The 17383-nt window shown below is 42.3% G+C and overlaps 2 protein-coding genes across 3 annotated transcripts; one reads left to right on the top strand and one right to left on the bottom strand.

The window, feature by feature from the left end:
* Window positions 1-615: 615 nt before the first annotated feature.
* Window positions 616-13972, bottom strand: cstf1 (cleavage stimulation factor, 3' pre-RNA, subunit 1). Of its 2 annotated transcripts, none has more exons than XM_080000822.1 (6): window positions 13848-13972; window positions 12889-13113; window positions 12491-12768; window positions 8305-8502; window positions 3335-3725; window positions 616-1136 (listed from the first exon to the last, which is right to left on the bottom strand). In XM_080000822.1, exons 2-6 carry the CDS (start codon window positions 13055-13057, stop codon window positions 877-879), a joined length of 1296 nt encoding a protein of 431 aa, XP_079856948.1. In that variant the 5' UTR covers window positions 13058-13113; window positions 13848-13972; the 3' UTR covers window positions 616-876. The 2 variants fall into 2 exon arrangements, with proteins under 2 accessions (XP_079856948.1, XP_079856949.1); XM_080000823.1 differs by having other exon boundaries at window positions 13910-13953.
* Window positions 13973-14831: 859 nt separating this feature from the next.
* Window positions 14832-16094, top strand: LOC307230200 (bcl-2-like protein 1; the record flags this gene model as incomplete). The annotated part of the gene is made up of 2 exons (XM_080000435.1): window positions 14832-15236; window positions 15951-16094. 2 exons carry the CDS (start codon window positions 14832-14834, stop codon window positions 16092-16094), a joined length of 549 nt encoding a protein of 182 aa, XP_079856561.1.
* Window positions 16095-17383: the final 1289 nt, after the last annotated feature.

Below are 17383 nucleotides of genomic sequence, written 5' to 3'. Positions count from 1 at the left end.
TCTTTTCAAGAAGACTACCAACTTAAAACCACTGTGCCCTTAATCCATAGGAACGTCTGTGTTGGGTGGTTTACGCTTCTGAAGTCCCAGAATTCCGCAAGCTTCTTATTAAACATCAGGGTTTACCGTCGTCCTCGCTTTCGAAGACGGCAGCTTACTCTGATCGATTGACTTGGCGGACATGTGTTTTTTATCTGAGGGTGATGTTCTTTTTAGCGAACATTCATCCAAATCAACAGTTTAATTGCTCACAACAAGCTGGACTGGTTTACTGCAGCTGCCCAATTGTCGCCTTCTCGGCTAACTCTCACACAAATTTTTCTGTAAAATCATGCACTGGTGGGTTTATCTCACCCTTAACCACAGAATGCAGACAGACATTTGCAGGTGGAGCTACTGCAGCAGTTGCGGTCTATACAAAACAGGAAAAGTGCTCATGGTTTTCAATCAAAATAAAAAAATAAACAAACAAACAAATAGGTAAATAAATAAATAAATAATAAAAGCATGTTTTCTTTAATTGTTTAATAGAAATCTGGAACACAACTTACACATGTCAACAAAATATAAAAGCTGAAAAAGATGACCACACCAGTTAGGTAGTCGACTGTCAGCATTAAAAATTTGCGTTGCTTCTTTTCCTGCGAAACAGAAATAAAAGGATTTCTATAACTCCCAAAAAGGCTCTAACATTAGTGGGGCAATGATGAGTGTATGCTGAATGAGGCGAAGATTAGAGAAAAAAAAAAAAAAAAAAAAAAGACAAACAAATGATCTCCTTGGTAGTTTCCAGTTGGAGAAATAGCGCCCTCAGTCTGTGATGCAGAGGTGGTGCGACGCCGCAAAACCATATGGAATTCTTCCTCCCTCCCTCGCTCAGTCCGTGGTGGTGCGGCGGTACCAGAAGCGGGCCCGGAAGTCGTCGCTGCAGGTCATGAAGCCCGGGTTGGTGGGCGAGTGCACAATGCAGCGGACGATGTTGTTGTGGCCGAGCGACAGCAGGTTCTTGCGTTCGGCCGAGCGGGAGTCCCAGCAGCAGAGGCTGATGGTGCGCTCGTCGGGCAGCAGCACGTAGTCCTCCGTGTGGTTGAACACGCCCTGCGTGCGGTGCATCTGGCGGCCGCTCAGGCCGGCGCCTGGGGGAGCGGGAGGGGGGTCAGTGTTTAACTAGGGTGTCATATGAAACTCCATCTGCAGTGCAAACATGACTTTTTTGTATCTGCATTTTCCCCCCCCTCCATCAATTAATTGGCTGTTCGTTTTTTAGGTTTATCACTGTACTGTTTACTGTTTTAATTTTAGGTTTATTCTTCCAATGATTTTTGTCCATTTTTAAGCTTATGTTTTAATGTTTTGGGTTTATTATATTGTATTATTATGATATTGTGCTTTATTTCATTAGTTATTCTATACGACGATTTCTTTCCGGGGAGGTAAGAGCGTGACTGATAAAGTTTCCGGGAAAATAAAAATCCGAGAGGACAGCGGGGGAAAAAAAAAGGAAAAATCCAGGAAAATCCAGATACAAAAGGTAGGGGTGGCAGCTACGCATTTCTTACACAGAACTTGGCACTAGGTATGTTAAAATGTGAGGACTAATCGACCAACTGTCGACGGGTTCTCCGTGTAGACAGTAAAAATCAAATCGAAAATCTTGTTTAAAGCCTATTCTTTCTAAGAATTCGGAGGCGTGCCGATCCTAGATTTTTTTGTGCAGACGATCTAAACTGCTTGCCTCCTGTCCTGTCCCTGCCAATTAAGGTTTCATTTCAGTCGCCGCTTTGTCATCATCTCGCTATGTCAGACTGCCGTCACGTGTGGGTAAAACTACACTGTTCTCTAGCCTTTGTTATAGCTGAATATCTAATTCATCATGGTTAAGTAATTTATTAATTTTAGCTTACATTCGCAAATGCACAGCCAGAAATGCATTGTTGATTAGGCAAAATGGTGGAGTTTGATCTGCAGCTCAGATCAGAGCCATCTTTTTTTCCCCCAAACAAAACGTGTTTTTATTGTAGATTTATTTATTTGACTCTTTTTTTTTTTTTTTTTTTTTTTTCATTGAATGAAACTAAAAAAGCCCCTGTGTAGCCGTGCATAATGGGGACACTTTTTCCGTCACTGTCCGACACAACGACGTTGGTAAATGCCTCTGACACGTTGACTAGCAAAATAAACTGTCGTTAACATCCATACTTGGCACTGAGGAAACGACAAAGCGATCCGGTTGTCCTTGCAACAGCGGAACAAAAAATAATACCACTTGGAAAAGTCGAAAAGTTGTCTATTGCCCCTTTAACCTATCAATAAATTTATCATGTTTATTCAGTCATTATCCTAATACCAATAATTGGGTTTAAGAACTGGGCACATAAAATTAGAAACATTGTGTGGTTATATGTACCAAGACTGAAAGAATTACAAAATACAATATTTAACCTTCTGTAAAATCTATGAATTTTGAGAGGTTTAAATAGATGCAACCTAGTGAAGTAACCCAGTTAAACTACAAAACATAATACAACTCTCAACTACATTCTCTGAAATGGCTGACAGGAGACAAACATTGATTGTGCAAGCTTTCTGATCCCCAACAATTTCTCTGAAACAAAGGGCGTGAGGATCGTTTTGATTAGACATTTAAATTCTATGTACGCCAAGTGAATGGATTTTTTTCTCAGCAAACAGCCTTTGTGTTGCAAGATCAAATTGCAATGCTGTACCAATTCATGGGTCCCAGCCAGAATAGCATCTCTGAGTTGATCAAAACAAAGTTGCACAGCGCAGTGCTTCTCTACATTGTTTGCCAAGTTTGCTTATAATAAGTGACTTTCGGCATTTCTTTTTTATTTTTTATATTTCAAAGACGCTCGAAAGATTTGAGAGTCACGGGTTGTATTTTTTTGGGCTCGTTTTAAAATGCCGTTGCTTGTTCGGGAAAATCAAACATGTCTTTGGAAATGTTATGAAAACTTCTCTAGATGTACGAAATGAAACCAAATATATTCACTTAAACAAATTCAATATTAAAGTATTTCTGATTCTGATAAGACCTGCTGTAAACGGTCATTTAGATATAATAGATTAGAAATAATTACGAATTTGAAATAGTAGGTACGTATGTATCTGTGTTTTTGAAGACATTGTTGCTTATTTGTAAATCACTTTGATAAAGATTCTAATTTTAAAAAGTGGACTTTCAAAATTGGGCATGACAAATAACAGTTTAAAAAAAATATATTATATATAATATATATATTTTATAAATATAGAATATATATTAAAAAAGTTTCAAGCTGCTTAACCGTAAACCAAAAAGAAGCGCCCCCACCTGTGTACTTGACCAGCGTCCGCCCTGTGGAGATCTCCCACAGCTTGACCACCGAGTCCTTCCCGCTGGACAGGATGTACTTGGAGTTCTTGGAGAAGACGGCGGAGCAGACCTCGGCGCCGTCGTGCGCCTTGTCGAAGGTGGTGACGCAGCGGTTGGACACACCGTCCCACAGCTTTATGCTGCCGTCCTTGCTGCAGCTGACGAAGCTGTTCGCGCTGGGGTTGTAGCCCACGCCGCTGATGGTGTCTGTGTGCTGGTCCAGCGGGTTACAGGACACGAAGCACTGGAAGGTGTTGGCGTCGTACAGCCGCAGGGTGGGGTGCTGCGTGCCCACCAACAGGAAGTCGCCCGACGGGTGGAAGGAGATGGCGCGCAGCATCTCCGCTTCCTGTGCCAGAAAAAGTCCAAATAAGAGAAAAAAAAAAAATGAACAAAAACCCCTCTGAGATTAAGCGTGGAGAGTTGGGAGGTGAATTCTACGGCGATGGCGAAACAGATACAAAATCCATTTTAAGGGGAAGAGAACATTTCACTAACAAGACTGGAGATGACTGGTCCGGCTTCTTCCTCGGAACACAAACAGAGTTGGAATAATTTTTTTCTATATGTATATACAGGGAATCAGAAAGTTAGATTTAATACTTTTTTACGACAATCTTTAATTTAATTTAAGAGCGATCTCTGGACAAATCATCTCTCTTATTCAATTAAGCATTGCAGGTGAGTAAGTTACCGTATTTTCGCGACTATAAGGCGCATATAAACGTCTATTTTTTTCCTCAAAATGTGCGGCGCGCCCTATAGTGCGGTGCGCCCTATGTGTGTTCCGCGGACATAAGGCGAGGTGGCCCGAGTTGGAGGAAAGACTCGAGCGGTGGATCATCGAGCAAAGAACGAGTGGGGCGAGCGTTTCGACGGTCACTGTTCGACTAAAAGCAGTAACGCTAGCGGAAGAAATGAAAATTGAACATTTTCAAGGAGGTCCGTCGTGGTGCTTTCGTTTTATGAAACGGTGCCATTTTTCCATCCGGACCAGGACTACAGTAGCGCAGCAACGTCCGGCGGATTATAATGAAAAGCTGGCGAGCTTCCACTCCTACTGCAGCAAACACATCGCCGACAAACGCATCCAGCCAAGCCACATCACCAACATGGACGAGGTGCCGCTCACTTTCGACATCCCGGTGAATCACACGGTGGAGAAGAAGGGGACCAGCACGGTAGCGATACGCACAACGGGGTATGAAAAGGCGTCGTTTACTGTTGTGCTTGGCTGCCACGCAAATGGACAGAAACTGCCGCCTATGGTGATTTTTAAGAGAAAGACTTTGCCTAAAGAGACTTTTCCAGCTGGAGTCGTTATTAAGGCAAATGAAAAGGGCTGGATGGATGAGGAGATGATGAAAGAGTGGCTGAGGGAGGTGGTGTATGTAAGGAGACCAGGTGGTTTTTTCCACGTATCACCATTGCTGTTAATCTGTGACTCCATGCGTGCCCATCTCACAGCCGATGTGAAAAACAAGGTGAAACAAATGAACGCTGTGCTTGCTGTTATTCCGGGAGGTCTGGCAAAGGAACTTCAACCGCTCGACATCGGTGTGAACCGGCCGTTCAAAGTAAGGCTGCGAGCGGCGTGGGAGCGATGGATGACCGACGGAGACCACAGTTTCACGAAAAGTGGAAGGCAGCGCCGGGCAAGTTACGCCACAGTTTGCGGATGGATTGTAGATGCTTGGGCTAACGTGTCTGCTGGCACTGTTGTTCGAGCTTTCGCAAAAGCCGGCATCATTTCCGAGGAGCCGCACGGCACGGAAAGTGACTCTGACAGCGAAGAAGGGGAAACTGGCATGTGTGATTTAGCGCAGCTGTTTAATTCAGAAACAGAGGATGATGACTTCGATGGGTTTGATTAATACTTTGTAATAAATACATGAATAAAGCACAAACATACTCAGTTTTGCTCCCGCTCTATTTTTAAATACGCAGTAGAGGTATTTAAACGTAGTAGAGGATATGTACCGGTATATAAAACCCGCGCCCTATAATCCGGTGCGCCTTATGTGTGTGTTAAATACAGTAATGGCACACATAACTGAGACTGCGCCTTTTAGTACGGTGCGCCTTATGGTCGTGAAAATACGGTATATTTGGTACAGGGCAGAGGTCAGAATTAGGTGGAAATTGTGAATTAAGTCTCAAGATTTGAGACTATTTAATGGCTTTTAAGGCCTAATATTTGTACAATTGAACTGTAAACCTTTTAAGACACCCCCTCTGAGTTCTGTAACATGCTTTACCTTCTACATAAAGAGTTGGAAAATGTAAAAGCAGAATTAATTTCAATCAATTTCATTTCAAAAACGAATAATGAAACAAATGCATAAACTTATCAAATGTTTCAACCTTACCTCACACAGCATTAGAGATTGAGAATCACATATTAGTTAAGCTTATTTGCTTATAGCTAGCTTATTTGTTATGAAACTGAGTTTCTTCCCACAAGTCATAAGGAATGTCAACCCTGAACTCACCAGGGGCCCCCACTGAGACACACACATAGGCCCTACTGCCTTACTGTAATGTATGTAGCATACTGTACTGCATACTGCATCACTGTACTGGGTTACTGCATACTATACTGTTTGTAGCATACTGTACTACATACTTTATGAATGCTCTGGGCAACTGCATACTGTACTGTATGTAGCATAGTGTACTTCATTATGTATCACTGTACTGGTTACTGCATACTGTACTGTATGTAGCATACTGTATTGCATACTGTATCAATGCTCTTGGTTACTGTATACTGTACAGCATAATGAAACACTGTACTCAGTTACTGCATATTGTAATGTGTGTAGCATACTGTATCAATGTTCTGGGTTACTGCATACTGTGCTGTATTGCTGTTCTGTGTTACTGTGCTGTACTGTTGTATACTGTATATGTCCACACACACTACCTCTCTTTATTCACATGCCACTTTACTGCACATATCTATATATACATAATAGTCTAGTCCCTTTTATTTCTATTTGGTAATCCTTCTTTGTATATTACCTTTCCTACTCTTCTTATATTCTATCAACTAATTGAATTGTGTTTTAGGAATCAGTTATTGACCAGTTAGTACTTATTGTGTCTCCGGGTGCGTTGCAATGTTATTTCACTGCATGTATGTGACAAATAAACATGTTGGGGAAAACACACACACACACACACACACACACACACACACACACACACACACACACACACACACACACACACACACACACACACACACACACACACACACACACACACACACACACACACACACACACACACACACAGTTAGGGATATTCGGCCTTTGGGTGAAATTTCAGGATGAACCTAAAATGCACTATAACCTTTACAGGTGAACTTAATTTGACCTTCTCTAAACTTTTGAATGCACATGTCCAACTGTTCAATGTTTCACTACTTTTTACACAACTTGCTGTTCTCTAACAAGGAGCTGAACGGCAAAATTCACAACAGGTGTTTGATCCATGAATCGACCAATACATTTCCTGGTTCAATTAGAATTGGTATTTAAACAATTCTCTTCATCATGCTGTTCACATTTTGACATCATGAGACCAAGACGACACCTAACAATTGATCAACAGTACCTCGCCATTGTGAGGCTTCAAACAGGATGTTCTCAGAGGGAAGTGGCCACTGAGCTTAGAGTGTCACAGAGTGTCATCAGCAGGTTGCAACAGAGATACAGAGAGACTGGAAGAGCCACAGAAAGGCATAGAAGTGGACGTCCTTTGGCCACATCGCACACTGATGAGCGCTTCATTGTGAACAGAACCGGATGATGAATGCCACTCAACTCCAGCCACATTTAAGGGAGGTGAGAGGCACCCAAGTGTCACGTCAGACCATTCCAAACCATTTACATTGGCGTGGTCTGCGTGCTAGACGACCTGCAAGGGTACCTGACCACACCACCAGGCACAGGCATCATCGTCTTGTACGGGCCAGGGAGCATTTAGGCTGGACGAGGGACCAGTGGCCTCAGTGCTGTTCTCTGATGAAAGCCGATTCACGTTGAGCAGAAATGATGGCCACCAACGATGTTGGCGACGTCAAGGAGAGCGCTATGCATCAGCCACTGTTGTCACCAGACGAGCCTTTGGTGGTGGTGGTGTTACAGTGTGGGCAGGTGTGTGTAGTCAATACAGAACTGCCCTACACTTTGTGAATGGTACAGTGACAAGCCCATACTACCTGAATAACATCATTAATCCATTCATTGTGCCCCTGCATGAACAACACAGGCCTCATTTCATCTTTATGGACAACAATGCTCCAGCTTATCGAGGTGGCATCATTAGGGAACGGCTGCTGGAGATTGGGGTACCTCAAATGGAGTGGCCTGCACGTTCTCCAGACCTGAATCCCATAGAAAACCTATGGGATCAGCTGAGTCGCCGTGTAGAGGCTCGTCACTCTGTACCCCAGAACCTCACTGACCTGAGGACCGCCCTTCAAGAAGAGTGGGGGGCCAGGCCTCAGCAGACAATAAGTCGACTTGTGAACAGCATGAGACGTCGTTGTCGAGCTGTAATTGATGCTCAAGGGCACATGACAAGTTATTAAGACATTGACATTTTTTGTTGTGGTAAACCCACCACTGTTGTTGGCTTTTGTTTCAATCAATTGTTTCAGATGAGGAAATTACCATTGCATGCTTCTACTTAAATGCCCTACTTTCATTTTTTTACATTTTCCATAAATTTCAACCGAAAGCCAAATATCCCTAACTTTATATATATATATATATATATATATATATATATATATATATATATATATATATATATATATATATATATATATATATATATATATATATATGTGTGTGTGTGTGTGTGTGTGTGTGTGTGTGTGTGTGTGTGTGTGTGTGTGTGTGCCCTGCATAACTGACCTGTATGTGCTTGAAAGCCCTTTTGGCAGAGGGCTTGGAGTAGTCGAACAGTTTGAGGGTGTAGTCTCGGGAGCCAGAGGCCAGGATCTGCTCGGTGGGATGGAAGGCCAGGCAGGTGACCTCGTCCACATGGTCGTAGAGGGTCCGGATTACCGGGTGGTTCTCCATGTTCTGCTGGGCGGTCTCGTTCATCATGACCTGAACGAAAGGGAAGAACGGGTGCAGCTGGTTCTCAGGATTCATTGGTAAGATAATCGGAATCCGAATGAGTTTCATTTCGTTGAGTACATTTAAGTGTACTAGCTATGTGTTCTGGTGAGGTTTGGTGCGTTTCTCTACAGACGATTAGCATGAAAAATACGAATTAAAAAAATAAGAGATGGAGAATAAAAATTATAATTAGGGTTCATTCTGTCATCACAAAATAAGACACAGCACTGTTTTTTCCATTTTCAAGAACTTCACACAAAACAAATATAATGGTTTAATGTGATCTAGTCTACTAATCTACTATAATAAGTGTCTATTTCCAACCCTGCTGGATGAATGTTACATTTCCCTGGCATAATCTATGTAAAAGCGATTCCGGTTATGATTTGAATAACAAAACCGGGGACTGTTACAGGTTTTCAATGATCACATTTTATTCCAAGTACCTTTCAATCACTTCAGCACAACAGTGGCAAGGTATTCCAGTATCTAGGAATTTCTGAGGAAAATATTCAAACACTTCAAGCACCTCAAGGACCTGTAGGGCTAAACACTAAATTTTAAAAGTGGTTGCCAGGCTGGTAACCAGGCATCAGCTTTTGGTTTCCTAAACTGAAAATATGGTTGCCATTTATAGTCAACTTGTATTTTGAGTAAGATACTATGCAGTTATACGTCAGCTTAATAATGACAGTGACATAAAATAATGTTTAAAAGCTTTATTACAGTAAGCAAACATATTTTTTTGTAGTCTGTATTTTATCTGATACTTCACAGAATTTTAATCTTCAGAGGGGAAGAAACACACAAGCACACAAGAGCTGAAATCACACTAAGTCCTCTGGTCGCAATTAGCCTGTCTTTCTCTTGGACCCACATGTATATGCTCGCCACAGACAGTCTCAACAGTCCTCGTTGTCCCCTCATTGTTAATAATGGTAAATTCAAATTTGCATCTTTCCATTTAAAAGTAAATCTCCACCAAATGAGGTCCGAGCAATGCTCATTATCAATGCAGTTCTTGTCTAAAAAGACAAGAACTGGTTATTGTATTGTAACGATATATGTTGACAAATTTGACTAAATTGACTGGGATAAAAAACTAAAACTAAAGACATTTCCTGTATATTTGTGTTTTAATTTAGGTAGTTTTGTAAGTACACAATATCGTTTGTTAGTTTTCATGTTTTTCTTTCTAGTTTTAACTAATGTTTTTTCCACACCTAGTTGCATTTATTAGTTTAGTTTTAGTTAATTGTACAGGGATACAAACACATGTATGGTGAAAAAAGGTCTGAAATATACTTGTAGTGGTAGCCAACAGTTTTCCGAGTACCAATAAACACATCACTACCTTTTTTATTTATTTATCTATTTATTTATTTATTTATTCACTCATTCTTTAGTACCGCCACCAATCCCCCTCCTTGGAAAACCATCTTATGTTTTGGTCTTTAAAAACTAAGCATTACTCCAAGAGGGGGAGAATCACCACTGGTGAGACAAATAAGCATAGAACCAAACAACAACATGTACATTGAAAAACCTAAACATAGAAACATCAGATGACAACTGTTAATTAAGCCCAAGGATAACTTGAACAGGAATTTGGTATGTGGCCTCTTCCTGTCATAGTTATGGCAGTAAATGAAGGTGGAAAGAAGAGGGATGCAACCAGGAGGGTGTGTTCAAAGCATGTGCTGGTGGTGTGTGTCTGTGCCTGTGCCTAACTTTGTGTGTGTGTGTGTGTGTGTGTGTGTGTGTGTGTGTGTGTGTGTGTGTGTGTGTGTGTGCGTGAGAAGTGTCCACCGGTGAGTGTACGGGACTTATCCCAATTGGTTCTGGTGTACAAGGTGGGAATCATATCGTAGGGCCTCCAAGCAGCGGAAAAGGCCCCGAAGACACACCCCTGAGGCCCGCAGAAAAAGCCTCAGGCTTTCAGGGCGGGGTGTCCACAGCGCGTGAGTAGACCCTGCACCCCTGAGGTGCACACATACAACCCACCCCCACGTGCAGGTACAAGACGCAGCCGCAGAACCCGGGCCACGGAGGCCAGGCATGGACCGCAGGCCTGGAGCCAGGTCCCGCACCGACACCGCCTGATAATAACATAACTCTCAGGAGCGGTGCTAGGATGCAAAGACATTGGGGGCTAGCTCCGACCAGGGTAAGGGGAGGAGGCACAGTCGGTAGCGCCAAAGAGGGAGCAATGAGGGCGCAGAGCCCGCCCTGTGTGGCTATTTTAGATTGCCTGCTCTGGTGCCGTCCACTCATGTGATTGTCTGTTCGGCTGACAGCACTGTTATCAGCCAGGCAGGACGCACACTTTTACTTTCTCTTAGACTTTGTGGAAATCTGATGTTTTCACATAATAGATGACAAAGAAAAGCATTGAAACGTGAACAGGTACCTGTGTGCACATGTGAGTAAACGCACCAACGCACATGCAGTGTTCTGGTTCCGAATGTAACAGCAATATTTTACTATCATTATTGCAACAAATGTATTTATTCTGGCGTGCATGTTTTGCTGTCCCTATTTCTTATGTCACAAAGTGGTTGCCAAAGGGAGAAACTGTCCGTAAAATTGTTGCCAAGGGCAACCAGGCAACCATTACTGTCGAGCCCTGACCGGGTAAGAATCCTATATAATAAAATAAAATAAAAAGTCAAGTAAAGTAAAAAAATAATAATAATAAAAAAAAAAAAAAAACAATTGTCAAACAAACACTGATTAGCCACAATATGGAAACCACCTGCCTTTAAAACCACCTAATATTGTGGAGGTCGATGGTGTCAAAACAGCTCTGACCTGTCGAGGCATGGACTCCACAAGACCTCTGGCACCAAGTCACTAGGTGGGGTCCCCATGGATCGGGCTTGTTGTTCCAGCACATCCCACAGATGCTCGAGCGGATTCAGATCTGGGGAATTTGGACTGGAGCCCAACACCTTTAACTCTTTTTCATGTTCCTCAAACCATTCCTGAATAATATTTGCAGTGTGGCAGTGCGCATAATTCTGCTGGAAGAGGCCACTGCCATCAAGGAATACCATTGCCATGAAGGGATGTACTTGGTCTGCAACAATGTTTAGGTAGGTGGTACGTGTCAAAGTAACATCCACTTGAACGCCAAGACACAAGGTTTCCCAGCAGAACATTGCCTAGAGCATCACAATGCCTCCACCGGCTTGCCTTCTTCACACAGTGCATCCTGATGCCATCTCTTCCCCAGAAAAATGACACACAAGCACCGAAAGAAAAACTTATTCATCAGACTAGGCCACCTTCTTCCATTGTTCACATGCCCATTGTAGGTGGTTTCTGGGGTGGACAGGGGTCTGCATGGGCACTCTGACTGGTCTGCCGCTACGCAGCCACATACGCAGCAAGCACCGAGGCACTGTGTGTTCTGACACCTTTCTATCATATCCAGCATGAACTTTTCAGCAATTTGTGCTACAGTAGTTCTTCTGTGGAATCGAACCAGACGGGCTACACTTTGCTCTTCATGTGACTCAATGGGCCTTGGGACCCTGTCACCGGTTGTCCTTCCTTGGACCCAGTTGTCCAGCCGTCACAATTTGGCCCTTGTCAAAGTCACTCAGATTCTTGCGCTTGCCCATTTTTCCTGCTTCCAATACATCAACTTCAAGAACTGACTGTTCACTTATTGCCTTATATATCCCACCCCTTGACAGGTGCCATTGGAACGAGATGATCAATGTTATTAACTTCACAAGTCAGTGGTTTTAACGTTGTTGCTGATCGGTGTATACAAATAGCCAAAAAGTACATACACACAAAAAAAAAAAGATTATGTGTGAATATATATATATATATATATATATATATATATATATATATATATATATATATATATATTTTTTTTTTTATAGTAATTTATAAATATTTATGGATTATTACTATGTACGAGCAGCCGATTCCCCCGATGACACTCTCACACAGGTCTTACTTCTATGGGCATGGCGCTCTTGGCAAGCATCCTCTCCGTGTCCAGGATCTTGATGGAGGCGTCGGCAGAACCGGTGGCGATGAGCTGCCCGTCGCGGCTGTAGGTGGCGACACGGCACGGGCCCTTGTGGGAGGTGACATAGCAGGTTTCGTACTCCGACGCCTCCGGGGACATCGTCTGGACGTCGGCGTCGAACTCCAGATCGATGCCCACTCCGGGCGCCACTGTGTCCGACCGACCGATGGCATACTGGACTGCGCTGTCATCATTCTCCATTCCTGTGGGGTTGCCAGTGAGAACATTTGAGATTTAAAGATCTAAATTAATTCTGAAACCCCCCCCCCCCCCCCCCCCCAAAAAAAACCCCAAGAAGCAGACAACCACATGAGATAGCCTACCAATCTTTGCGAGCTGCATCAGCTGTTCAGAGGGCGACACCACGTTTTGGGGCTTGACCTCATTGATGAGGCTGTTGGCAATATTGGCGTAGCCGTCATAGAGCAGCTGGCTGATGATCAGCTTGTACAGGTGCTGTCGGTCCTTCAGCGTTGGTTTGGAGCGATACATGATGGACCTGTTCTGGAGGAACCGTGTCCCAAACTGGTGCCTTACTGACAACTTGGCTGGAACAAAAAAATATAAAAGTCATGAATTACAAAACAAGGTATTTTGAAGTCCAAACTTTTCTGCAAGAGACCTAAAATTACCGAGATAAAATGGGAATATACGATAAAACTAATATAAAAGTGAAAAAAAAAGAAAAAAAAAGAAAGAAATAATGCGAATATACAAAAAACCTAAAATGAACAAAATATAGAACAATTGAATTACACAATTAACCTAAATAGAGAGATACTTTATTCATCTGGAGGGAAATTGCAATGTCCCAGCAGCTATCATCCAAACAAATAGGAGTAATAACAATAGAATATAAACTACGAAAATAAAATAATATAAAGCAGCAATACGTGGAAAAGGGTGAAATGTGCAATAGAAATCGACAGTTAACTGTACACTACAAAAAAGATACATTTAAAATATGGCAGGATAGTGTCAAATAAACCTGCAAGAAAGTTAAAGCCGTATAGAACTGAGGGGAAAAAAAATGCTACCGATGCATTTTACAGGTTGTTTGTTAACGACCATTTGGGATAAAATGCACGGTCGTGACATTCTACGATGAACCCAGAGGCACAGATCCACTGGATGAATGAATGAGACTTGTTTACTACCGCCTGCTTACAAAGCAGCCAGCGTTAGCCTCCTTGCTACAACGTAAATGTTGCAAAAACAGCGACAACAGAAACGCTAACGCGTTTATTTCCCGGCTACTTGCGACTGCACTGCAGTAACTCACTTAGATGCAGACACCTCTATGACGGAATATTGGTCAAATTTTAAAAGATAAAAATGTCAAACCCTCTCCAAGTTCCCACAGGCCCAAGCACGCGCCGCTTTGTGGAAGTATACGTCACACTGCGGTGGCCGGGAGGGGACAAATACAGAGCGCATGTCGGTTGGTAACCAACCGCAAAATGCTGTCTACCGCCATCTAGTGGACGCAACGGCCACAGTTCTAAACACGAACCAGATCAAGAGTCGCAATGGCGGGAGCAAGCACCATAGCGCCATCTGGTTTTCGTTTAGAAAACCGAGCACAAAAATGCTAGTATATATTATTATTATTATTATTATTATTATTATTATTATTAGTAGTAGTAGTAGTAGTAGTAGTAGTAGTAGTAGTAGTAGTAGTATTATTAGTATTGTTATCAATGATAATTATAATTATAATAATTATAATAATATGACATGAAAGTAATTAATAACATATATAAGCACTATTACAACTATTTATTAATATCATTTATTGCAGATATGAGTTAATATTATTAAGATATAGTAATAGTGATAATATGTAGTAATAGAAGTATTAATATATAGAATATATATTTATTTTTTTTACTGTTGGACTGCTTATTGTATGTATATATTGTGAATTGAGTGTACATTCCCTCTTGTTACTCTGTACTTTATGCTTCCCCATTGAGTTGCTGCAATGCCTGAATTTGCCTTACCTGGTACTAGAAAGGAACCCGGTACTAGAAACCTAATGAAGTGCCCACTATTGAGGGGAATCCCCCCCACATAGCCCCTGCACCCCTAGGGCAGCAGCCCCATGTGATTTCTTTGTGATGTCATAGCGCTCCTCCAATAAAGCATCAGCGTTCGAACGATGCTCTCAGTTTCCAACTGACGAATTATTGCGCTACCTCACTGACTGCTACCAAACATAACAGCAGAAAGACGTTGACGCCCGAGCAGCTTGGCAGTTTCCAGCATGGAGCACAGCAACAGAGAGATGGTGGTCTTCTTCATCAGCTACAAATTGTCTCAGCAGAACTATCCAACACTGCAGCTGGGGCCGGAGAGCGCCAGTGAAAAGGCGCTTCGGGAGTCGGCGGACGAGTTTGAGCTGCGCTATATGAAGGCCTTCAGCGACATGTCGTCCCAGCTCCACATCACTCCCGCCACGGCCTACAACAGCTTTGAAAACGTGATGGACGAGGTGTTTCGGGACGGGATCAACTGGGGACGCATCGTGGGCCTGTTTGCCTTCGGAGGTGCCCTCTGCGTGGATTGCGTGCAGAAGGACATGAACCACATGGTGCCCCGCATCGTAGACTGGATGACCATATACCTGGACCACCACCTTGATCCATGGATCCAGAGTCAGGGAGGATGGGTGAGTACCTCCGCTTAAACAAAGTAACCTCGTTGCCTTAACATTTTGAGTAGGGACTTTGTTATTTCAACTAATCCATCTAAATTGGATAAGGCAAAGAGAAAAAAAAAAGAAACCGACCCGGTTTCAGTTGGTAACGGCCCTTTAGCGACTAGTGCTTCTGACGCAAGTGGATCGATAAATCGTTATGTGTGAATGTGAATATATGTGAAAAAAATACTGTGATAGAAAGGCTGAGAACCAAACTGAATCCTAACAGCCAGTAAGTGGTGATGTTTGCATACCAATAAACTACAAATTTATAATCACAAAAAATAATAATAATAATAATAATTTGTTAAATTAGAAAGTTTTACGTTCTTGGTTCTGTCCTTCTTGTCACTGTCCAAATTAAATAGACAAACACCCAAACTGACAAACAAATGTTGTGCACTTGTTGAACCAAGATGTTTAGCACGCACAAGTAGCCTTGTTCTCTCTGACTCTGAGCAAAACATTTTGAGTTCCAAGTTGAGTGCCAACGTTCCTTGACATTCAAAGTTGTTCAAGCGTTTTTGCTGAAGTTAGTTGAACTGACGCAAAACCATGAATTTCACATTAATCAATTGCTGTATGACACTCAACACACAACCACTGTGGAGACTGCTGCTGGCTATGTAAAACTATATTTCATTCTAATTCTTTTCTCTGTCCGTCTTGTGATCATCATTACAGGACCACTTTGCGGAGGTATTCGGCGGAGATGCAGTTGCCAAAGCCAGGAGGTCGAAGGAGAGTTTAAGAAGATGGCTGCTGGTCGGGGTCGTGCTACTCACGGGAGCGCTGGTCGGCGTGCTCATTGTGAAGAATCGGCATTAGAGCAGAGGACAATGATTATATTATTCTATTTTACATACATTTTGTAAAAATATTTATTCATCATCATTATTATTTATTTTTCTATTTTGGAATGCCTTGTTCTTTTTTTGCCGTTTGTACAGTTATTTGCATGCTTCAAATAAATATATATTTTAGAAATGTAGTTTTTGATATCCTCTTTGATCTGCGATACTATTTTTAGAAGAGGAAGACCACAAGTACAGAAGGTTTACATTTGGAGGTGAGGTGACGTCTCTGAACTACTACAATTCAAGTTCAAGAGATTATTATACAGTCATACATATATGCAGTGAAATGACCCTTTGGGACTCTGTGGAAGAAATGTTTTTTTTTCCTTTGATTTAACTTAACCACACCATTGCTCTGTATGTTTAATTGCTCTATCATATAATGTATCAATTACGCACATTTTAGTATTTTTAGAGCTTATAGAGCTTATTGTGCGTAGTCAATTCTGCACAAGTGCAATAAATATGTGGAAATTTAAACACAGTTCCAGTTCAGGCTTTATTTGTGTTGAGTTAATGCTGCAGTCTTCACACCTCCCTAATTTTGAACATTGGGATGCTTTGAGCAAAAATGGCCACATGATGATTTCATACCATCTCTTACTGAAGAAGGTTAGAGGAGGTTCAATAAAATTAAGTAATGTAAAGCAATAAATGCTTACAATCTGTCAACAATGTATCTGACACAATCTCAATACAAATATAATATTAAGTGTGCAGCGCCACTCACACACACACACACACACACACACACACACACACACACACACACACACACACACACACACACTCACCACACACCACACACAAAAGGTCCAGCACACTTGCAATTTCACCAGGAATTTTCACAAAGGTGTGCTGCACTACACTAAGTTTTCGAGCCAGTGGCTCGAAGATGTTGTCATCGGGGCAAATGTATTCGTCAATCCCCACCCCCCCTCCGTGGTAGCTGTGGCAACCGGTGAGCAGCATCGTATGTCTCTGTGACATCACAACTATCCACTATAAAGCCGAGTGTTGACACGGTGCGTTGGGAGGACACAGGTTGAGGGCAGCAGCAGCAGCAGCAGCAGCAGCACCTGTTGTCAGTAGCACACGCACACACATGCACACACAGAATGTAGTATTTAGTGGCAGAGGAGAGCAGTAATGCAAGGTTACAATTGGATGCGAGCTGGACGCAAGAAGAAGGCGGAGGAGCCATTTCAACTATATTTTCCAAGCCAATGAGATTGGCTGAAAAATCTATCATTATGGATT

The sequence above is a fragment of the Zeus faber genome (genome assembly GCF_960531495.2).
Source record: "Zeus faber genome assembly, chromosome: 5".
Taxonomy (NCBI): domain Eukaryota; kingdom Metazoa; phylum Chordata; class Actinopteri; order Zeiformes; family Zeidae; genus Zeus; species Zeus faber.
This window is presented reverse-complemented; position numbering and strand designations above follow the sequence as displayed.

Excerpts from the sequence above, each read along its gene's own strand:
- cstf1 (XM_080000822.1), bottom strand. The coding sequence starts at position 13,057 with ATGTATCGCTCCAAACCAACGCTGAAGGACCGACAGCACCTGTACAAG. Across the intron at positions 3,726-8,304 it reads GGGCTTTCAAGCACATACAG|GAAGCGGAGATGCTGCGCGC; the intron begins GTCAGTTATGCA and ends TTTCTGGCACAG. Across the intron at positions 1,137-3,334 it reads GACGCTGGTCAAGTACACAG|GCGCCGGCCTGAGCGGCCGC; the intron begins GTGGGGGCGCTT and ends CCGCTCCCCCAG.